General features: G+C 39.2%; 1 protein-coding gene across 2 annotated transcripts in view; it reads left to right on the top strand.

The window, feature by feature from the left end:
- The window catches only part of WDHD1 (WD repeat and HMG-box DNA binding protein 1), an 88331-nt gene that overhangs the window by 16854 nt on the left and 46864 nt on the right, over positions 1-24613 (top strand). For both annotated transcript variants that reach the window (XM_030810856.1, XM_030810852.1), the window contains 11 exons: positions 79-230; positions 1809-1920; positions 2163-2213; positions 3157-3252; positions 8325-8417; positions 9513-9619; positions 9859-10000; positions 14716-14926; positions 19346-19533; positions 21890-22074; positions 24320-24561. In XM_030810856.1, the coding sequence (XP_030666716.1) occupies positions 1837-1920; positions 2163-2213; positions 3157-3252; positions 8325-8417; positions 9513-9619; positions 9859-10000; positions 14716-14926; positions 19346-19533; positions 21890-22074; positions 24320-24561 (1399 nt within the window). In that variant the 5' untranslated portion in view covers positions 79-230; positions 1809-1836. The remainder of the gene's footprint in view (positions 1-78; positions 231-1808; positions 1921-2162; positions 2214-3156; positions 3253-8324; positions 8418-9512; positions 9620-9858; positions 10001-14715; positions 14927-19345; positions 19534-21889; positions 22075-24319; positions 24562-24613) is intronic.

Genomic DNA, 24613 nt, shown 5'->3' with positions numbered 1-24613 from the left:
CGGATTTTTAACTATGGAGAGACTCCCAGTCATTTGGATTTGTTTTGCTAATGTTTCTTACCTTAACTTTTCTTTTAGAATGGAAAATTGGTCACTGCAGTTTCTAATAATACTATTCAAGTCCACACGTTTCCTGAAGGAGTTCCAGATGGTATACTGACTCGCTTCACTACAAATGCAAACCATGTGGTCTTTAATGGGGATGGTACTAAAATTGCTGCTGGATCTAGGTAAGGCTCTTTGACATCAGAAAAGGAAATAATGTTAGAACAAAAGGCCTTGTTTATTTGTTTCAGGGTAATGTTTTCAGGACTGTGACTTAATTTTTTGTTGTTGTTTCTTCATATATTCTTCTATCTAGTAAAGATTTTTGAGGACAAACTTGGGCTTCTTTTTGAATTGAAATATATTGCTTTGGCCGGGTGTGGTGGCTCACGCCTGTAATCCCAGCACTTTGGGAGGCCAAGGCAGGCAGATCACCTGAGCTCAGGAGTTCAAGACCAGCCTGGCCAACATGGCAAAACCCCGTCTCTACTAATACAAAAAATTAGCTGGGTGTGGTGGCGGGTGCCTGTAATCCCAGCTACTCGGGAAGCTGAGGCAGGAGAATCACTTGAACCCAGGAGGCAGAGGTTGTAGTGAGCCAAGATGGTGCCACTGTACTCCAGCCTAGGCGACAGAATGAGACTCTGTCTCAAAAAAAAAAAAAAAGGGAAAGAAATATACTGCTCTGCAGATGGCCTATTTTATGATACTGAAAGCATAGCTTGATGCAAAATTTAAAAAAATTATTTTAGGGCTGGCATGGTGGCTCATGCCTGTAATCCCAGCCCTTTGGGAGGCCAAGGTGGGCAGATCACCTGAGGTCAGGAGTTCAAGACCAGCCTGGCCAACACAGTAAAACCTCATCTCTATTAAAAATACAAAAATGAGCTGGGCGTAGTAGCGGGCACCTATAATCCTGGCTACTTGGGAGGCTGAGGCAGGAGAGTTGCTTGAACCCGGGAGACGGAGGTTGCAGTGAGCTGAGATCACGCCATTGCATTCCAGCCTGGGCGACAAGAGTGAAACTCCGTCTCAAAAAAAAAAAAAATTATTTTACTTAGAACTTGGACTGTACAGTCAGAATATTTTGGAGTTTCTCTTGATGCTTCTTTGTCATAGCAAAATAATATAGTTGGTTGAATTGCTGAGGTGAAGTGAAAGGTATAGTACTTTTAAAAATGGTTGTAGCTATAATTAGATTAGCAAATAATAGAAGCTTGAGATGTAACTAAAGAAGCCATTTAGGAAGTGTTTGTATTTTAGCATAATGGGAAATCTTGACTTGTGTTTTCATCATATTTATAGAGCAAAACTAAAAGGTAAGCCATTAAATTTGGGTGCCAAATTTTATAAGTTGCTATAAAGATTTTGTGATTTTGAAATACTTGGACAGGCATGGTGGCTCACGCCTGTAATCCCTGCACTTTGGGAGGCTGAGGTGGGCAGATCACGAGGTCGGGAGTTCAAGACCAGCCTGACCAGCATGGTGAAACCCCATCTCTACTAAAAATACAAAAATTAGCTGGGCATGGTGGTGCACACCTGTAATCCCAGCTACTCGGGGGGCTGAGGCAGGAGAATCGCTTGAACCCGGGAGGTGGAGGTTGTAGTTGAGATCACACCACTACACTCCAGCCTGGGTGACAGAGCAAGACTCCGTCTCAAAAAAAAAAAAAAGAAAAAAAGAAATATTTGGATCATAGCTTTTAGGAGAGGCCTTTGTGTTAGCATTTATTCATTTGTGTTACTCTTTTTGTTCTTAGTGATTTTCTAGTCAAAATTGTGGATGTGATGGATAGCAGCCAACAGAAAACATTTCGAGGACATGATGCCCCTGTTTTAAGTCTTTCCTTTGATCCTAAGGACATCTTTCTGGTAATTATTTTTTCCTTCTCTTTTTGTGTTTTTCCTGAATATGTTTAAAAATTGTATTTCCTACTAACTCTCTAAAAAATTTTCTGCTAACTCTAACTTTTCAACCTTTGTTTTATTTACTAAGAGAGTTAGCAGGAAATTCACCCAGTTGAAAAAAGGGCTTTTCGATTTAATTAATTGAACCACTTTCCATGTAGTATTATGGCTATGACTATAGAGAAATGTATTGTTTATTCCTGCAGGCATCAGCTAGTTGTGATGGATCTGTCAGAGTGTGGCAAATTTCAGATCAGGTAAACTCAGCAATTTAAATTTAAAGTTTTTTGCCCATTTCTGTAATAAATTGTTATATGTTGTATTACTGGGCCAAATTGATAATTGCTTTTCTTTGGAATTTGTTTCTTTGGTACCATTAAATACTATTTTTGTGATCAAAGTCCACAGTATTCTAGTGCCAAATAAATACATTGAAGACTAATTGCATTTTTACCTAATCACAAGGGGAATGATAATCTTATATTTAACTTTTTAAGTTTTGTAAATGAAGGGAATAAATTCAGTTATTTTATATTTACAACGTAATGACCATGCATTGGGCCTTGGGTTAGATGGTTGGGGATAAAAAATTATGGGTCACAATTGATTTGGAGAGTCACATATACAATTTATTCAAATGCAGCCTAATAAAGGTTTTAAAGGAGGTACGAAATAAGGTGTTCCCCAGATTGACAGAGGGAACAGTTAAGTCTGCCCAAGGCAATCAGAGATGGCTTGGCATTTCTAGAGAAAATATGAATGTAGTTGACTAGAGAAATATCCTCCACAAATATGCCTTAATATCCACAGTTCCTTCCCTTCATTCTTGAGCTATTTAAAAGAAGTGACTTTGACACTTTAACATTTTATAGTAGACCTTTGAAGTTTTATTTTTGTAGTCATTCTAAGAATTTCACATATTGGGTTTTTGTGTATGTGTGTATGATTATTCAATGAGTATATCATTTGTTTATTCTGCACAGAAAGTACTCTAGTTATTTAAGATTTGTACTCTTCATACCTTTGAAGGACTTAAAAGCAGTTTAGGTATATCAGGTATTATTATAATTAAGGTGCATTAAGTTGCATTTTTCTGAGATACATATTAATTTGAAGAAACCTTTAAATATATTCAGTTCTGCATATATTTTGGGGCGGAATTTTCATAAAGGAAATAAATTTTCTTTTTTTACCAATTAGACATGTGCTATTAGTTGGCCACTGCTACAAAAATGCAACGATGTGATAAATGCAAAATCAATCTGCAGACTTGCTTGGCAGCCAAAAAGTGGGAAGGTAAGTGATTCTTATTTTTCTTTTTTTCTTTTTTTTTTTTTTTTATTAGAGACGGAGTCTCACTCTGTCTCCCACGCTGGAGTGCAGTGGCGCGATCTCGGCTCACTGCAACCTCTGCCTCCCAGGTTCTAGAAATTCTCCTGCCTCAGCCTCCCGAGTAGCTGGGATTACAGGTGCACGCTGCCATGCCTGGCTAATTTTTTGTATTTTTAGTAGAGAGGAGGTTTCATCGTGTTTCCCAGGCTGGTCTCGAACTCCTGAGCTCAGGCAATCCATGTGCCTCGGCCTCCCAAAATGCTAGAATTACAGGCGTGAGCCACCATGCCTGGCATGATTCTTATTTTTAACCTTCGTTTTATTCAGTCCTTTTCAACTGTGAGTGTAAGCATAATTTTTTAAATTACTTTTTAAAAATTTGGATTATAAATTTTAGAGTACCAAGCCAAGTAATTAGTATTGAAATGCTTTTAGAAACATTTGAACTTTTTCAAGATTCATTTTGAAGTATAAATTTTGCATGAATGAAATAATTTTATCTTTTTCTTCACATTCATGCTTAATGGAACAACTCTGGAGACAGTCTTATTATGTCCAGTCTCACTGTTAGTACCTAACATTTTGGAGGTACTAACTGATACAGTTAGACAACAGAAAGATATAAGAAATTTGAAAGGAAGAAAGAGAATGTTCATTATTTGCAAATGAAATGTTTGTATATGAGTAAATCCCAAGAAAATCAACTGGGGAAGAAAATCATTACTAATAATAAGAAAATTTAGTAAGGTAACTGGAAGCAAAATTGTTTGTATACAGGATTGTTAAATACAGGATTGTTATCCTGTATACAAACAATAGCCATTTAGAAAGCATGTAGGAAAAATAATGCATTTACTTTTAAATTGAAAAAGGTACAGTAACAGGTTAAATGTACAAGAAATGTGAAAGATTTATATAAAGAAAATTTTAACATGCTACCAAGAGAAGTAAGACTTGGATGAATAGAAACATATATTCTTAGAAAGGAATTATTTGATATAAATAAAGCTATCAGTTCTTCCCTAAATTAATCTATAGTTTTGATAACATTCACATATAAAACAACAGGCTATGTGTGGTGGCTCACGCCTGTAATCCCAGCACTTTGGGAGGCTGAGGCAGGAGGACCGCTTGAGCTCAGGAGTTTGACACCAGCCTGGGCAACATAGCAAGACCTCATCTCCACAAAAAATGAAAATTAGCCAGGTGTGGTGGCATATTCCTGTAGTCCTATCTACTTGGGAGGCTGAGGCAGGAGTATCACTTGAGCCCAGGAGATAAAGGCTGCAGTGGGCTATGATCTTGTCACTGTACTCCCAGCCTAGGCAACAGAGCAAAACCCTGCCTCAAAAATAAAATGTCTCACCTGAAGGCTCTAAGGAAAAAAAAAGAAAACAAAATAAAATAAAGTACCAATAAGATGTCTAGGAGGACCAAATTGAGCTGATTCTAAAGCCCATGAGGGCTTTCCGTACTACCCAGAGAAGGGTCCTTATGATGTTGTTCTGGATTCCCATTGTAACTTAAAGGGAAACTTTCACAATGTCTAGAACCTCGATGTCCTGCACATGAAGGAGGAGGATGTCCTTAAGTTCCTTGCAGCAGGATCCCACTTAGGTAGCACCAGCTTTGTCTTCCAGATGGAACAGTACACCTATAAAAGGAAAAGTGTCGGCATCTACATCATAAATCTGAAGAGGACCTGGGAGAAGCTTCTGGGAGCTTGTGCCATTGTTGCTGTTGAAAACCCTGTCAATGTCAGTATCATATCATCCAGGAATACTGGTCTGAGGGCCATGCTAAAGTTTGCTGCTGCCACTGGAGTCACTCCAATTGCTGGCTACTTCACTCTTGGAACTTTCACTAACCAGATCCAGGCAGCCTTTTAGGAGCCACAGCTTCTTATGGTGACTAATCCCAGTGCTGATCACCAGCCTCTCACAGAGGCATCTTATGTTAAACTACGTACCATTGCTCTGTGTCACACAGATTTTCCTCTGTGCCATGTGGACACTACCATCCCATGCAACAACAAGGGAGCTCACTCACTGGGATTGATGTGGTGGATGCCAATCCAGGAAGTTCGCATGCATGGCATCATTTCCTGTGGGAGGTCATGCCTGATCTCTACTTCTACAGAGTTCCAGAAGAGATTGAAAAAGAAGAGCAGCCTGCTGCTATAAAGGCCGTGACCAAGGAGGAATTTTAGGGTGAATGGACTGCTCCAGCTCCTGAGTTCGGTGCTCCTCAACCTGAGGTTGCAGACTGGTCTGATGGTGTGCAGGTGCCCTCTGTGCCTATTTAGCAATTCCCTCCTGAAAACTGGAGTGCTCAGCCTGCCACAGAAGACTGGTCTGCGGCTCCCCACTGCTCAGACCATTGAATGCGCAGAAACAACCACTGAGTGATTTTAAGCTGTTCTTGCACAGCCTCTTAAGCAACATGGAAATAAGGTTGATGAAAAATAAACATTGGGTCGGGCTCGCTGGCTCATGCCCATAATCCCAGCACTTTGGGAGGCTGAGGCAGGTCGATCAGTTGAGGCCAGGAGTTCAAGACCAGCCTGGGCAACATGGCGAAACCCTGTCTCTACTAAAAATATAGAAATTAACTGGGCACGGTGGCACATGCCTGTAATCCCAGCTACTTGGGAGTCTCAGGCATAAGAATTACTTGAACCCGGGAGGCGGAGGTTGCAGTGAGCCGAGATCGCAATACTGCACTCTAGCCCAGGTGATAGAGCGAGACTGTATCTCAAAAAAAGAAAATAAACATTGTTTCTAAAAAAAAAGGGAAAGTCCATGTGGAAAATGAAAAGTTTTGAAAAAGAAAAGTGATGCAAATAATCTAATTCAATCAGATAATAAAACATAAAGTTATGAGAATTAAAAGTTTGCTATTGAGTTATGAATAGACACATACCTGTTAAAGAGATAAATAGACCCAAATGTATATGGAAAGTTAGTGTATATAAAGGTAGAGAAAAGGAGATTTAGCAAATGCATTAGCACAAGGATATGAATACCAGGAAGTGGGAATCTTTGAAGCTTTCTTCCACATGATGAGTCTATATATAGGTATTTACTATATTATTATTTCAACTTTTCTATTCCTTTGAAATTTTTCAGGAAATTAATAAAGTAGATAGTATAAAAAGTAAATAGTTTTGCTTGATACAAAATATTACAGTCACAGTACAAATGACAAACTGGGGAATAAAGTTTGAAACAATAAAACAGAGCTAATTTCCATAGTATGCAAAGTATTCTTACAAATCAATAAAAACCCATTAGAAAGATGAGCAAAGACGTGAGCATACAGTGTACATAAAAAATATACAGTTGGTGGCCGGGCACAGTGGCTTACACCTATAATCCCAGCACTCTGGGAGGCTGAGGCTGGTGGATCCCCTGAGGTCAGGAGTTTGAGACCAGCCTGGCCAACATGATAAGACCCCGTCTCTACTGAAAATACAAAAATTAGCCAGGCATGGTGGTGTGCACCTGTAGTCCCAGCTACTTGGGAGGCTGAGGCAGGAGAATTGCTTGAACCTGGGAGGCAGAGGTTGCAGTGAGCCGAGATAGCACTACTCTCCAGCCTGGGCAACTATATATATATATATATATGTATATAAATATATAGTTTGTTTTTCTTTCTTTTGTGTATATATATGTATATACACAATTGGCTTTTAAAATTATTTTTTCTTTCCTTTTTTTTTTGAAACATGGTCTCACTCTGTTGCCCAGGCTGGAGTGCAGTGGCATGATCACGATTCACTGCAACCTCTGCCTCCTGGACTCAGTTCATCCTCCCACCTCAGCCCCCCACCCAAGTACCTGGGACTAGAGGCACGCACCCACAATGGCTAGCTAATTTTTTTATTTTTTGTAGAGACAGGGTCTCATTATGTTGCTCAGGCTAGTCTCAAACTCGTGAGCTCTAGTATCTGCCTGTCTCAGCCTCCCAAAGTGCTGAGATTATAGGCCTGAGCTATCACACCCAGCCCATGTGAACTTTTAACAATGTACATTCTAGATTAAAGTGATAATCGAAATGTAGTATGTATTTTTCTTTGCTTACAAAAAAATCTAATTTAAAAATTATTTAAAATAACATTTTTATTGTATGTTACTAATCCTTTTTTGGATAATCATGGAAAGAATACACAGTTTTATTTTTTCTACTAATCAGTTTCTTTAGCATAATGCATGAGAAGATACATTTCTTGTTTTTCAAGATATTTGAAGGATTCTGTCTTTATTTTCCTCCAACAAATGGGAGGAATTTTTAAATTAGAAGGGCCTAGATTCCTTAAGAAGTAGTATTGAAGGTCAGGCATGGTGTCTCATGCTGTAATCTCAGCACTTTGGGAGGCTGAGGCAGAAGGATCACTTGAGGCCAGAGTTCAGCATCAGCTTGAGCAACACAGCGAGACCCCATCTCTACAAAAAAACAGGAAAAAAATTAGTTGGGCTGTAGTCCTAGCTATCTGGGAGGCTGAAGCAGGAGGATCCTTTGACCCCAGGAGTTTGAGGCTCAATGAGCTATGATCACACCACTGCACTCCAGCCTGGGTGACAGAGCAAGACTCTCTCTTGGGGGAAAAAAGTAATCATACAAAAAGTACTAGTAATTACAAGTTCTCCATTTTTTGGGTGCAAGCAATAGAGTGATCACCTTTATTTTTTTCTCTTCCCATGACGAATTATCACCTATTTTTTGCTTATTGAAATTTTAAGTAATGTTCTGAGTTTCGTTAGTTGCCAATTAAAATACAGATTTGTGCCTGGCACAGTGGTGTATGCCTGTAGTCCCAGCTACTTAGGAGGCTGAGCCAGGAATATCCCTTGAACCCAGGAGTTAGAGACCAACGTGGGCAACATAGTGAGACACCGTCTCTTAAAAACAGAAACAATAAAAACTAATTTGCTTTTATGTCTTGTAAATTTATCTGAATGAATTTTGTGGCTTTTTCCCTCTTCAAATTCAATTTAATGTAAACTTTTGTTTAAGCTGTTTATCTTTTCTAATAGTTACTGGCAATTCCTGTGGAAAAATCTGTTAAGCTATATAGAAGAGAATCTTGGAGTCATCAATTTGATCTTTCAGATAATTTCATCTCTCAGGTAGGTTTTATAAAGTGACACTTTCAATGGGCTATAAGGAGCAGTTAATGCATAGTTTGCCTGAATACAGTTGCCGTTAAATATTATTGGAATGGAAAACAACTCCTGGCTGTTGTATGTGGTCCATCTTCTAACAGCTCATCCTTTCTTCATTTGATCAATAACTGGATACTAAATAGGTCTTTGTTATAAGAAGTCAGATTTAACCCTTGCATAGTATTAGAACAAGTTATTCTAAAATTATCAGTAGTTAGTCTTTATTGTTAAGTGAGTTTCACTGAGACTTGTGATCATGGACTCTGAAATTTTAGAGCAAGAAAGGTTGTTGGTCTGTTTTCTCTTTCTCTTACATGCACAGATATTTACAGTAAGGAAACGTAAGCCCAGTAGGTCAGCAATGGCTTACTAAAGTTCACTTCACTTACTAGTTTTCTTCATCTTGATTGCGAATGCTAAGAGGATGTCTTGAATTGTGTCTCTTTCTAGGATAATAACATTTTTTAGGTTTTGCTTTGAAAATTGTGCCAGTGGCTGGGCACAGTGGCTCATGCCTGTAATCCCAGCACTTTGAGAGGCTGAGGCAGGAGGATTGCTTGAGGCCAGGAATCCGAAACCAACCTGAGCAACAAAAGAAGACTCCATCTCTACAAAAAGACACTAAAAAATTAGCCAGTTGTGGTGGTACATGCCTGTAGCCCTAGCTACCTGGGAGGCTGAGGCAGGAAGATCGCTTGAGCTTAAGAGTTGAAAGTTGCAGTGAGTAATGATGGTGCCACTGCACTGCAGCCTAGGTGACAGAGCAAGACCCTGACTCTAAAAATAAAATAAAATTGTACCAGTATAATTTTTTCATGATAAAGTAATAGCTGGTAGTGATACTTGAATGTTATTGAAAAATAAGGTTAGAAAATAAGCAAACTTTGTCTTGTATCAAATATAATTAGAAATAATATAGAACAGGGATATAAAAATTTGAATTTGGTTGATTGCCCTCCAAATTCTTGAAAAAAAGTGAAAAAATTGAATTGGTAATAAAATGAGTATTTAGTTTGAAATTTTACAAAATCATTATTTATTAACTGTTTTTCTTTACAGACCCTCAATATAGTAACCTGGTCTCCCTGTGGGCAATATTTAGCTGCAGGTAGTATTAATGGTCTAATTATAGTTTGGAATGTGGAAACCAAAGACTGCATGGAAAGGTATGATTTAGTGTATCTTTTGTCTCTTCTTTGCTCATCTCTATTAGTTTTGAATTTTTTATTTTGAAACATTTCAAATTTGCCATCAGATTGTCAGAATGAAAATATAACTAAATTTATATTATTTATAAATTATTGTCAAAAGTCATTTATTCTTTCCTAACTAAAATTTACCTAAAGAAATGTACAGTTTGTATTTTTCTTGACAGTATTTTTAGAACCTGCTTTTTAATTTGTAGGGTGAAACATGAGAAAGGTTATGCAATTTGTGGTCTGGCATGGCATCCTACTTGTGGTCAAATATCATATACTGATGCGGAAGGAAATCTAGGGCTTCTAGAGAATGTTTGTGACCCCAGTGGAAAGACATCAAGCAGTAAGGTAAAAAGGAGTATGGTACAACAGTTTCTTCAAAATGTTTCTGTGATCATATGGATTTGGAAGACATCACAAACTGCCTTACTTTCTTGGAAAATTACCTTTCATGTTACTATAGTAGATGCTGAGTAGTAATCTATAGTAAGAAAACTTCTTACTTGTTTAACCTGATGTCTCCCAAGTGTATTTTACTAAGAAACTTTTTTCTCTCCATATAATGCCTTTCCAAGGAATACCTTTCATTAAATACTGTTTTGTATCAGGTCTCAGTTTGGCCTGCAAACTGTTTCTACTCTGAATTAGCCTTAACTCTTAGAACTACCTATACACCTCCTCTGCATAGTCAAGCAGCTTTACTGAGCAACTTTAAACAGGCCACCTTGTTTTATACCTTCTTGATTTTGTTCATTATTCACCCTACCTGGCAGATGTACCTATTTATATTCAAGTCTTAGTTTAGACTTCTGGTTACAGATTGCAGACTTAATACATGCATTTATATCTGTCCCTTCTGAAACCCCCACAAAAACTATACTAAAGGCATTTTCTTAAATGCATAATCTCATAAGGTTAAAGGAGACAGTTGAAGGGATGATTATAAAAATAATTTTGAGCCCTGCTGCAGTGGCTCACACCTGTAATCCCAACACTTTGGGAGGATTGCTTGAGCCCAGGAGTTTGAGATCAGCCTGGGCAACATGGTGGGACCCCATCTCCACAAGAAATAAAAAAATAAAAATTAGGCAAGTGTGGTGGTATGTGCCTGTAGTTTCGTGCTCCTACTCAGGAGGCTGAGGTGGGAGGATCACTAGAGTCCAGGAGGTTGAGGCTACAGCAAGCCGTAACTGTGCCACTGTACTCCAGCCTAGATGACAGTGAGACCCCATCTAAAAAATAAAAAAAAAAGTGGAGGCTAGAAAATAGAAGGATGATGAGAAACTCACTTCAGCTTCTCAAAAAGTTGAATTCGAAAACTAGTTTCTGGAAGCTGAGGTGCTACTCAGTTTGCCTCACTGAATCCCCAGAGATTCAGAATTTGGTAGCACTAGGTGCTTCTAAAAGTGGGGCTGAAAACAGGAGAGGTGATTTAATAAGCACGTAGAGTCCTCTAGTCTCAACATCTGTGTTCAAAGCTGGGTACCTGCCCTCCCCCATCTTCACATGCATTCTGGCAGAATGTTGGAGATTTGTTTTTTTAGAAAAGATGAAATAGACTGTCCTTGGTCTAGGGACACTGGTTACAGTTGAGTGGTCTTGGGTAAGGGGGAAATACTGTGCTGAAAACAGAGGATTAAATGAAAGATTAGATACTTGAATGTTGAAATGACCATCTCCCTTCTGCTAGGTTCCCAGAACATTGTCAGCCAGTCTTATGCGTTTCAGGCAGGAGATTGGAAAAATCATCTTTGGGGAATTTGTCTAAGAGAAAAGATGTAAAGAGAGAGTTTCTTAACTCTAGGGAAAACAAAAAGTTGTAAAAGAAAGGAAAAGTGATCATAATATACTATATGTGTAAAAAGATAGGAATAATGCCAACCACTTGGGGTTATTGGAAGGATTAAGTGAATTATATATAGTTAGAACAGTGTCTAGCACACTTCATAGGTTTGGCATACTTTATAAGTGTTGGCTATTATTTTTATTATTCAGCCATGAATAGCATTTACATGATCTTAATAACCTAAATACTGTATATTGATTGAACCACAAGGAGGATATATCTATCTATATTGGGAGAATTGGGGTCGGAGAATAGTGTACATGCAAGCATGGCGGTTGGGGTGGTTGTGAAAGGGTACCAGATCCTCATCTTCCATAGATGGAAGTTAATAGGATCTATTAAACATGGTGATTAAAAGTGAAAAAAAATTCTACTAGAATATGATTTACAGGTATGGAAGAAGTAGCAAAGAAACAACAGAAAGAGCTGGAAAGATTTATTCTGTAGAGAAGTAAGTTGGGGCTGTGGAGAGGGCTGTTTTCATAGCATGCCTTGTAAAACTGCCCAACTAATGTGTATGTATGTGTAACATTGGTAAAAACAAAAAGTGAATTAAGAAAAAAAAATTTGGCTGGGCACGGTGGCTCACGGCTGTAATCCCAGCACTTTGGGAGGCCGAGGCCAGTGGATCACCTGAGGTCAAGAGTTCAAGACCAGCCTGGCCAACATGACGAAACCCCGTCTCTACTAAAAATACAAAAATTAGCTGGGCTAATTTCACACCTGTGAACATTTTATCGCCTTCATCATAAATATGAGGCACAGTCCCCCATTAAAAAATTTTTTTTTCTTTGAGACAAAGTCTCCTTCTGTTGCCCAGGCTGGAGTGCAATGGTGGCTCCCCGCAACCTCCGCCTCCTGGGTTGAAGCAATTCTCTTGCCTCAGCCTCCCAAGTAGCTAGGATAACAGGCACCCACCACCACGCCCAGCTAATTTTTTGTATTTTTAGTAGAGATGGGGTTTCACCATGTTGGCCAGGCTGGTCTTGAATTCCTGACCTCAAATGATCCACCCGCCGTGGCCCAAAGTGCTAGAATTACAGGCATGGGCTGCCGCGCCTGGCCTCCCCATTTTTTTTTTTTTTTTGAGACGGAGTTTCGTTCTTGTTGCCCATGCTGAAGTGCAATGGCCCGATCTCAGCTCACCGCAACCTCTGCTTCCCGGGTTCAAGTGATTCTCCTGCCTCAGCCTCCTGAGTAGCTGGGATTACAGGCTTGTGCCACCACGCCTGGCTAATTTTTGCATTTTTAGTAGAGACAGGGTTTCACTGTGTTAGCCAGGATGGTCTCGATCTCCTGACCTGGTGATCTGCCCACCTCGGCCTCCCAAAGTGCTGGGATTACAGGCATAAGCCACCATGCCCGGCCTCCCCATTTTTTTTAATAAGAAAATCCAAAAACAGTTTTTTGTCAGCTTGAGTACATAAACTTTTAGGACTATAAATGGAATGGTTAAATATCTTCTTATAGCACTTAGTTATTAATTTACTCATATCAAGTATTTTTCAATGTATGGATTTAGAAACACTTTTTCATCTCATTTTATTAAACATCAGTTTTCAGAGCACAATTATGTTTACTTCCATTTAAAAGGTTTATGAGGATCTGGGTACGGTGTCTAATGCCTACAATCCCATCACTTTTGGAGGCCGAGGTGGATTTACCACCTGAGGTCAGGAGTTCAAGAACAGCCTGGCCAACATGGTGAAACCCCGTCTCTACTGAAAATACAAAAATTAGCCAGGTATGGTTGTGTAGGCCTGTAAACCCAGGTACTCAAGGAGGCTGAGGCAGAAGAATCACTTGAGCCTGGGAGACGGAGTTTGCAGTGAGCCAAGATCACCTCACAGCACTCCAGCCTGGGTGACAGGGTGAGACTCTGTGTCAAAAAAAAAAAAAAAAAAATGCTGGGCGCTGTGGCTCACGTCTGTAATCCCAGCACTTTGGGAGTCCGAGGCGGGTGGATCACGAGGTCAAGAGATCGAGACCATCCTGGCCAACATGGTGAAACCCCATCTGTACTAAAAATACAAAAATTAGCTGGGCGCAGTGGCATGCGCCTGTAGTCCCAGCTACTTGGGAGACTGAGGCAGGAGAATCGCCTGAACCCGGGAGGCAGAGGTTGCAGTGAGCAGAGGTTGCAGTGAGCCGAGATCGCACCACTGCACTCCAGCCTGGCGACAGTGAGACTCCACTCTGTCAAAAAATAAATAAATAAATGAAAATAAATAAATGAAAATAAAAGGTTTATGATATAATACTTTTTAATCTGTTAATGGTGTTCTCATTAGACTTTTATGCCAAACTATAAATTTCCATTGGCTTAACATTTGTACAGTTTTTATTCATCCTATAGGAGTAACTTGGGATCTTTGCAGTGTATTTGGTTACCATTTCACTTTTAAAAATGATCTAAAAATTTATTTATTTTGAGACAGGGTCTCACTCTGTCACCCAGGCTGGAGTGCAGTGGTGAGATCATGGCTCACTGCAGCCCTGACCTTCCAGGTTCGGGTGACCCTCCTACCTCAGCCTCCCAGGTAGCTGGGACTATAGACACATGCCACCATGCCTGGCTAATTTTTTGTGGAGATGAGGTTTCATCATGTTTTCCAGGCTGGTCTCGAACTCCTGAGCTCAAGCCATCCACCTGCTTCGGCTTCCCAAAGTGCTGAGATTACAGGTGTGAGCCACCATGCCAGGGCTTCATGTAGAATTTCTTTGCCTTCTTTGTTTTTCTATTGGTTCTATCACTTTATTTTTATGAGTATCAAAACACTAACTTTAACTGAGATAATATAAAGAAAATGTATCTTATGCAGTATCTTGTTCAAAATAAAAGTAAATGAGAGACTGTCTTACAATATGAGAGACTTTATAGGGACTTTATCATATTAATGTGACTTCTCTTCTGGGGAATGACTTCTGAGGAATAAAATCTTATTTTATATTTTGGCATATACAGTATTTGTTTACATGTCAGTCCCTATACTCCCATCCCATCCGCAGATTACAAGACATTTGAAATAAGGACTGGGTCTTATTGTGTAAATATAAATACAATTCTCATAAATACATTTACTAATTATTCTTATCTGTTCAGTGAGTTTGCTGCTTGGTAGAATTTATAGGTGCATATTAAAAGTTTACCTTTTTAGTAATTGAGTTTTTCTAAATCATTCACTTTTACTTTATAATTTGTATTAATTTGTTCAAGGTATCTAGCAGAGTGGAAAAGGATTACAATGATCTTTTTGATGGAGATGATACGAGTAATGCTGGTGATTTTCTAAATGACAATGCAGTCGAGATCCCTTCTTTTTCAAAAGGGATTATAAATGATGATGAGGATGATGAAGACCTCATGATGGCTTCAGGTCGTCCTAGACAGCGAAGTCACATCCTAGAAGATGATGAAAACTCAGTTGGTAAGAATTTGACTTTGTGCATGTGATTACCCTGTTGATTAATATTTTGGATTTTTTATTAACACTATTAAAGTCATTATTGAATTTGTAGAATGTAGCTAAAGTGGTGCTTAGAGAAAACTTTATAGCATTAAATGACTTTGTTAAAAAAGGTTTCAAATCTATAATCCAAGCTTCTGCTATGGCAGACTAGAAAAAGAGAAAACTAAACCCCAAGCAAATAGAAGGAAGGAAATAATACAGAGCAAAATTCAATAAAATTGACAACAGAAAACCTATAGAGAAAGTCAATGAGACCAAAAGCTGGTTCTTTGAAAAGATCAATGAGGCCAGGCACGGTGGCTCACGTCTATAATCCCAGCACTTTGGGAGGCTGAAATGGGCAGATCACTTGAGGTCAGGAGTTCAAGACCAGCCTGGCCAACATGGTGAAACCCTGTCTCTACAAAAATACAAAAATTAGCTGGGTGTGGTGGTGCATGCCTGTAATCCCAGCTACTCAGGAGACTGAGGCAGGAGACTGAAGCAGGAGACTCACTTGAACCCAGGAGGTGGAGGTTGCAGTGAGCCGGGATTGCATCACTGCACGCCAGCCTGGGCAACAGAGCAAGACTCCATCTCAAAAGAAAAGAAAAGATCAATAAAATTAATAAATATCTATCGTGGTTGATCAATAAAGAGAAGACACAAATTACTAACATAGAGAATGAAAGAGAGGTGGGCTATCACTATGGATCTGTTGATTTGTGCTATCCAATATGTAGTAGCCACTAGCCACATGTAGCTATTGAGCACTTGAAATGTGGTTAGTTCAAATTGAGATATATTATGAGTGCAACCGGATTTTTTTTTTTTTTTTGAGGCGGAGTCTCACTCTGTCACCCAGGCTGGAGTGCGGTGGTGTGATTTTGGCTCACTGCAACCTCCGCCTCCTGGATTCAAGTGATTCTTGTGCCTCAGCCTCCTGAGTAGCTGGGATTACAAGCGTGCGCCACCATGCCTGGCTAATTTTTGTATTTTTAGTAGAGATAGGGTTTCACCATGGAGTGCAACCAGATTTTGAAGACAATATGAAAAAAAGAATGTAAAAATCTTGGGAAATTTTTTATATTGAGTACATGTTGAAATGATAATATATATTTTAAATGCACTATATTATTAAAATTATGGCTGTTTCTATTTACTTTTTAAACACAGCTATTAGAAAATTTAAAATTACAGCTGTAACTCACAATATATGTCTGTATGGCAGTGCTACTATTAATATCAAAGGCATAATGGCAATATTATGAATAACTTCGTGCCCATAAATTTAACAACTTAAATGAAATAGATGAATTTTCTGAAAGACACAAAGTACCACTGCTAACTCAAGAAGTAATAGATAACCTGAATAGTATTGTATCTATTAAAAAAATTGAGATTGTAATTTAAAATCTTCAAATAGAGTGCTTATTGTAACAACTTACATGCTACAATAACACTTGAACATTATCAAGTAAAATGCCAATGTGCAGTGCTATGTTGTGCTGTTTAAAGTCATACAGAGTTTATAGAACAGCAGTCCTCAAATGTTTTGGTCTCAGTAGCCTTTATACTCTAAAAAATTTTGAGGACCCTTCTGAGAGCATTTATTTATATAGAGTTACATCTATTGTCATTTACATATTAGAAATAAAAATTCAGAAATTTAAAAATATTTATTCACTTAAAAATAACATTAATAAACTCATGTAAACATGAATAGTACTTTTTTATTAAAAACAAAAAAAATTAGTGAGAACAGTGGCATTGCAATCTTTGTAATGTCTGTCATAGAGGACAGCTGGATTCTCTCATCTACTTTTCTGGATTAAGTCTATTGCCATACATTGTTTTTGTTTGAAGTGTATAAAGAAAATTTGGCCTCACATAAATATGTAATTTGAAAAGGGAGAGAAGTATTTTAAGAAATCTTTTAATGGCACATTCAATTAATTGTGGATATTCTTTGATGTTGCACCAAGACTCAGAAGATGATCGTTTCCTAAAGATTACTTGCAAAGTGTAATCTGAAAACTTGAATGAACTCTTACAGCTCTGTTATGTTAAAATTCATTGGTCTGATGGTGGCTTACACCTGTAATCCCAGCACTTTGGGAGGCCCAGGCAGGATGATTGCTTGAGGCCAGGAGATCAAGACCAGCAAGGACAACACAGTGAGACCTCCTCACTACAAAAAACTTTAAAAATTAGCCAGGTGTGGTGACGTGTGCCTGTAGTCCCACCTACTTGGGAGGCTGAGGTAGGAGGATCTCTTGAGCCTGAGAGGTCGAGGCTGCAGTGAGCCATGACTGCAACAGTGGGCTCCAGGCAGGGCAACAGAACAAGACCCTGTCTCAGAAAAAAACAAAACAAAATCAAAAAATTCATTGGTCTGACTTGAATGTTGAATGGATTTTTTAAAATCATGTTTAATTTTGTAGCATATGAATTGATAATATTGGTTCACTGAAGTTTATAGATCTTCTTTATATTGACACTTTTCATTATCTAATATAAATTATTTATTTTTGTTTTAAATATGTTGTTTTTAATTAATTTTTGTTTTTAGAGATAGCATCTTGCTCTGTCACCTAGGCTGGAGTGCAGTGGTATCATCACACCTCACTATTACCTTGAACTCCTGGGCTCAAGCAGTTCTCCCACTCAGCCTTCCAGGTAGCTAGGACTACAGATGCATGCCACCATGCCCATCTAATTTTTTGTTTTTTATAGAGATGGAATCTTGCTTTGTTGCCCAGGCTGGTCTTGAAATCCTGGCCTCAAGTGATATTCCCTCCCCAGCCTCCCAAAGTGCTGGAATTAGAAGTGTGAGTCACAGCACCTGGCTGTAAATTATATCTGCTAGTGTTATTTCCAATCTCATCAGCAGTTTCTAAGTATTAGAAAGTCGTGAAGCTCATAATGGCAAATAGAAGCTTTCCAATATCTTAATTTTTAATTGAAAGCTCAAATTTCTTTTTTTTATTTTTTGAGAGGGAGTCTCGCTCTGTCACCCAGCCTAGAGTGCAGTGGCGTGATCTCGGTTCACTGCAACCTCTGCCCTCTGGGTACAAGTGATTCTCCTGCCTCAGCCTCCCGAGTAGGTGGGATTATAGGTGCCTGCCACCATGCCTGGCTAATTTTTGTATTTTAGTAGAGACGGGGTTTCACTACGTAGGTCAATCTGGTCTCGAACTCCTGACCTCAAATGATCTACCCACCTTGGCCTCCCAAAGTGCTGGGATTACAAGCGTGAGCCACTGTGCCCAGCTCTTTTTTTTTGAGATGGAGTCTCCTGGATTCAAGCGATTCTCCTGTCTCAGCCTCCCGAGTAGCTGGGATTACAGGCATGTGCCACCATGCCTGGCTAATTTTTTTTTTTTTTTTTTTTTTTTTTTTTTTTGAGACGGAGTCTTGCTCTATCACCCAGGCTGGAGTGCAGTGGCCCGATCTCGGCTCACTGCAAGCTCCGCCTCCCGGGTTCACGCCATTCTCCTGCCTCAGCCTCTCCGAGTAGCTGGGACTACAGGCGCCCGCCACCACGCCCAGCTAATTTTTTTGTATTTTTAGTAGAGACAGGGTTTCACTGTGGTCTCGATCTCCTGACCTCGTGATCCGCCCGCCTCGGCCTCCCAAAGTGCTGGGATTACAAGCGTGAGCCACCGCACCCGGCCAGTGCCTGGCTAATTTTTGTATTTTCAGTAGAGACAGGGTTTTACCATGTTGGCCAGGCTGGTCAACGTGGAACTGCCGACCTTAAGTGATCTGCCCGCCTCGGCCTCCCAAAGTGCTGGGATTACAGGTGTGAGCCACCACGCCTGGCCTGAAAGCTCAAATGTTATCACTGGCAACAAATTCTGCCAGTTATTTTTTCTTAATTGACAGGCTCGCTTCATTCATTTACAAGAAAATGTTTGCCAAAGATCCAATTCTGCATAACCATAGTTTATCTGGCATTTGTTTTTTAAGTAAAAGTAGTGTTCTATGAAAAAAAATCACTTAGTTCAGCTTACAATTCAAACAATTGCATAAGTGCTTTTTTTCAAGACAACCATCACACTTCTCATTTAAGCACACAGAACTTTAAAAAAAAATCTGTATAAGCGTCAAGATTTAATAAAATTAATATTTTTACTGCAAGTGAGTAGTGGTTAACAATGCAGTAATGACTAATACAATTAGGTGCCACTGCCTTGATTGGTGCTAAGGCACCAGGAATTTTACCCACCATTGCTTTCGCACCATCACTGCATCTCTTTAACACAGTGAAAGAGGCAAATAGCATGTCAGTGTCATTGAATATGAATGAAAAAGTTACTAGATTCCATAATGCTTTCCTTTTTCCAAATTCATTGGTATTCGTGATTCCCTTAATTGTGATCCTTTGTGTTGTAGATATTTCAATGCTGAAAACTGGTTCTAGTCTTCTCAAAGAGGAGGAGGAAGATGGTCAAGAAGGCAGCATTCACAATCTACCACTTGTAACATCCCAAAGGACATTTTATGATGGATCCATGCCAACTCCCCAGCAAAAGCCATTTCAGTCAGGTTCTACACCCTTGCATCTCACTCACAGATTCATGGTAAGACTTGGATCTACACTTAACTTCTTAGTAGGTTTTCAGCACTTTTTTCTTACTGTAGTTAATTTTTTTGGATAAAACATATTTTTTAAAACTTTGATTAAGTAGCCTGGAGCACTTTGGTTGATTACAGTTTTGTGGTTGGTTTATTTTATGGTTAGCTCACAGTTTTAATCTTGTTTCAACCTTATTGAAAATGACATTAAATAAAATTCTGCTTTCCAAAATGACATTAAATGAACATAAGTAAATATTACTATCTTGCAGTAATTCTTGGCAATACTTTCAAACCTTATTCTTTGTAGTCATTGTTATATAGAAGATTATACTGACTCCAAAACACTAGTAAGGAGGTGCTTTCTTAGAAGGCAACTACTGCCGGGCGCGGTGGCTCATGCTTGTAATCCCAGCACTTTGGGAGGCCGAGGCAGGCGGATCACGAGGTCAGGAGATCGAGACCACGATGAAATCCCGTCTCTACTAAAAATACAAAAAAAAAAAAAAATTAGCTGGGCGTGGTGGTGGGCGCCTGTAGTCCCAGCTACTCGGAGAGGCTGAGGCAGGAGAATGGCGTGAACCCGGGAGACGGAGCTTGCAGTGAGCCGAGATTGCGCGCCACTGCACTCCAGCCTGGGCGACAGAGCAAGACTCCGTCTCAAAAAAAAAAAAAAAAAAAAAAAAGAAAGCAACTAAACTACTAGTATAACATATAAGAAGGTGGTAAGTACTACGGGGGGAAAAGTCTGCCCCTTTTCTTCACTCCACCACCCACCAGAATGTAAGCTACACAAGGATAAAGATTTTTGTTTTGTTTACTGATATGTTCTTAGGATTTGGAACAAGGTATGATACAGTACACATTAAATATATATTTCATGAATAGACAAAATGAATATATTGGCTTTTTGCCTTAGATTTGAGTTCTTTTTTGTTTGTTTTTGAGATGGAGTCTCGCTCTGTCGCCCAGGCTGGAGTGCAGTGGTGCGATCTCGGCTCGCTGCAAGCTCTGCCTCCCAGGTTCACGCCATTCTCCTGCCTCAGCCTCCCGAGCAGCTGGGACTACAGGCGCCCGCCACCACGCCCAGCTAATTTTTGTATTTTTAGTAGAGAGGGATTTCACCATGTTTGTTAGCCAGGATGGTCTTGATCTCCTGACCTCGTGATCCGCCCTCCTCGACTTCCCAAAGTGCTGGGATTACAGGCATGAGCCACTGCGCCTGGCCTGAGTTAAAAAGTTTAGTATTTCTATGTTGATTATATGACGTTTTCCACTCTGAGGATTTTGCCTTTTTTAAAGTATAGGCCTGGCATAAATTTGAAGAGTATAAGCCTGGCATAAATTTTTATGTAAAGATTAAGGGTGGTGATTAATATTAATAAAACTTTTTATTGCTATCAGTAGTCATCAAGTCATAGGTCTTAATTTTTTTATTAGTGTCAATATTTTATTTATAGTTAAATAAAATATTTATTTATAGTTAAATAAAATATTGGCACTAATTTTATTAGAAACTCTAGGGCCTAGTGTGAGCCTATAATGGACATCAGTGGAAGATAAGTTTTCCAAGTGGTATCAATTTATGTTGCCTCTGCCGGGTGTGGTGGCTCACGCCTATAATCCCAGCACTTTGGGAGGCCAAGGTGGGTGGGTCACTTGAGGGTAGGAGTTGGAGACCAGCCTGGCCAACATGGTGAAACACCCTATCTCTACTAAAAAAAATACAGAAATTAGCTGGACCTGGTGGCATGCACCTGTAACCACAGCTACACAGGAGGCTGAGGGAGGAGAATCGCTTGAATCCAGGAGGCAGAGGTTGTGGTGAGCCGAGATCATGCCACTGCACTCCAGCTTGGGTGACAAAGCAAAACTCTGTCTCCAAAAAAAAAAAAAAAAAATTATGTTTTCATAAAATGTATGTATTTATTTTATCATAGAATAACTAGTTAGAACAGGAAAAAAGTCTGTTGTTATTTGCATTCATATTTGTAAGAAAACTCAATTTTTGAAATGTTTCTTTTGAGAAATTTAATGGTTTGGTTGTTCAAAGGACAACTGTAATGTACTTTTAAAGTAACAGTCATGTAATTTATTTTTAAATATTATTAAATACTCCATTTGCTAATTAGTAAGTATATATGTATCTTATTCTCACCAAGGAAATAATAAGTAATTGTAGTTCTGGTATTATAACTCCTGTCAGAAACTATTTAGAGATAGATGAGATGTAGTAGCTCCCCAAACCTAAATCTTAATACAAATTTAATTGTAATATTTGTTAATTTGTACTACTGTGGCTTACTGATTCTAGGAGCTTCAGTTTTTCTCAGACTTATATTTAATCTTACCTGTTTGTAGGTGTGGAACTCTATTGGAATTATTCGCTGCTATAATGATGAGCAGGACAATGCCATAGATGTGGAGTTCCATGATACCTCCATACACCATGCAACACACTTATCAAACACTTTGAATTATACAATAGCAGATCTTTCCCACGAAGCTATTTTGTTGGCATGTGAAAGCACTGATGAACTAGCAAGGTAAACTCAAGATTATTAGGAAGAATTTGGCACTGTTAAGCTGTTAGACACAGTTGTTGAAATTAAAGACAAAAGTTAATAAAACAAAATTTATTTTTTGTAATATGAAATTTCAGAAGAGTTTGGTACAAACACCAGCACACCCAAAATACCTCAGAGCACATGTCTGTTTTTGCCATAATGATTCCCTCATTACATGCTCTAACTACATAGCAAAATGACATGGCATGGTTAGTAATGCAAGAGATGGGATTTTTTTTTTATATTGTTAAGTACTTTTTTTTTTTTTACTATTATAAGAGTAATATACATTCATTGTAAAGAAAAAAAAACCCGTATACAGTATAGAAGTTTCAGAAAATGAAAACTCCTCCCAGAATTCTACTCTCAGATATAACTGCTATGAACAATTTGATATGTATCCTTCCAGATTTCTTTCTATTTGAACCTCCCTTATTTTAATTTACTTTATTGAGATGTAATTTACTTACAATAAAATGCACCCGTTTGCTGAGTTGACAAAGGTGTATACACACAGATAACCCCTGCCACAATCAAAATACAGAATGTTCTTTATCACCCGAAAATGTTTTCTTATATTTCTTTGCAGTTAGTTCAACTCTAGCCTTGGCCAACTATTAGTCTAGATTTTTGTCACTATGTCTTTATCATCCAAAAATGTTTTCTTATATCCCTTTGCAGTTAATTCAGCCCGAGCCTTGGCCAACTATTAATCTACGTTTTTGTCACGATGGATTAGATTTAAAATCTCTCTTCGAGAGAGGAAAAAAAAAAACAGAAAAACAAACCAAAAAATGTACTAGTCACTCCTTTGCTTTTTCTACTTAATATTTTTTGGATGTTTACATGTTTTGATAGGTAGGTAAATAAATAGGTAGATAGATATCAAGAAAAAAATTATGATGGGAAAGCAGTGGGTGCAGAATGTTTTTCTTTTTAAAAGAAAAGAAGCCGGGCGCGGTGGCTCACGCTTGTAATCCCAGCACTTTGGGAGGCCGAGGCGGGCGGATCACGAGGTCAGGAGATCAAGACCACGGTGAAACCCTGTCTCTACTAAAAATACAAAAAATTCGCCAGGCGTGGTGGCAGGCGCCTGTAGTCCCAGCTACTCGGAGAGGCTGAGGCAGGAGAATGGCGTGAACCCGGGAGGCGGAGCTTGCAGTGAGCCGAGATTGCGCCACTGCACTCCAGCCTGGGCGACAGAGCGAGAGTCCGTCTCAAAAAAAAAAAAAAGAAAAGAAAAGAAAATATTTTTTCAGCTTTTTGTTAATCAAGAGATTGCCCTCTCTTGATCCCTTCTTCAGCTGATTATAGTACTGATACACTTCATGGATTTTACTATCTTCTGTGTGACTTGAAATTTGTATCCTTCAGGCTGGGCACGGTGGCTCACGCCTGTAATCCCGGCACTTTGGGAGGCCGAGGCAGACAGATGACCTGAGGTCAAGAGTTTGAGACCAGCCTGACCAACATGGTGAAACTGTGTCTCTATTAAAAATGCAAAAATTAACCAGGTGCGGTGGCACCCACCTGTAGTCCCAGCTACTCAGGAGGCTGAGGCAAGAGACAGGAGAATTGCTTGAACCTGGGAGGCGGAGGTTGCAGTGAGCAGAGATCACGCCACTGTACTCCAGCCTGGGTGACAGAGCAAAACTCCATTTCAAAAAAAAAAAAAAATTTGTATTTAATATAACTTACATATATGTATGTGCAAAGAAAAAAGGCTGGAAATATATCAATATAGTTCATTTTAAGGGTATTTCATAATTACTTTTTTAGGCCAGGCGCGGTGGCTCAAGCCTGTAATCCCAGCACTTTGGGAGGCTGAGGCGGGTGGATCACGAGGTCAGGAGATCGAGACCATCCTGGCTAACACGGTGAAACCCCGTCTCTACTAAAAAATACAAAAAAATTAGCCGGGCGTGTTGGTGGGCGCCTGTGGTCCCAGCTACTCGGGAGGCTGAGGCAGGAGAATGGCGTGAACCCAGGAGATGGAGGTTGCAGTGAGCCGAGATCGCGCCACCGCACTCCAGCCTGGGGGACAGAGAAAGACTCCGTCTCAAAAAAAAAAAAAAAAAAAAATTACTTTTTTAAAGCAACTTCTTATACTAGCATATAGGAAGTAAACTATTTGGTTTTGTTGTTGAATATCATGATTACTTATATATATATATGTAAATATCATATGAAAGTTTGATTGTTTCTGTCTTGTTTTAATTTTTAGCAAGCTTCACTGCCTGCACTTTAGTTCTTGGGATTCAAGCAAAGAGTGGATAATAGACTTGCCTCAGAATGAGGATATTGAAGCCGTATGTCTTGGTCAAGGATGGGCTGCTGCCGCTACTAGTGCCCTGCTTCTTCGATTGTTTACTATTGGAGGGGTTCAAAAAGAGGTATTCAGCCTTGCTGGACCTGTGGTGTCAATGGCAGGACATGGAGAACAGCTTTTCATTGTTTATCACAGAGGTAGATTTTTTTCAGTCTTTTATGACTTGAAGTAAAACGGAAATTACTTGAG

The sequence above is a fragment of the Nomascus leucogenys genome, chromosome 1a, assembly GCF_006542625.1.
Source record: "Nomascus leucogenys isolate Asia chromosome 1a, Asia_NLE_v1, whole genome shotgun sequence".
Lineage (NCBI taxonomy): Eukaryota > Metazoa > Chordata > Mammalia > Primates > Hylobatidae > Nomascus > Nomascus leucogenys.
This window is presented reverse-complemented; position numbering and strand designations above follow the sequence as displayed.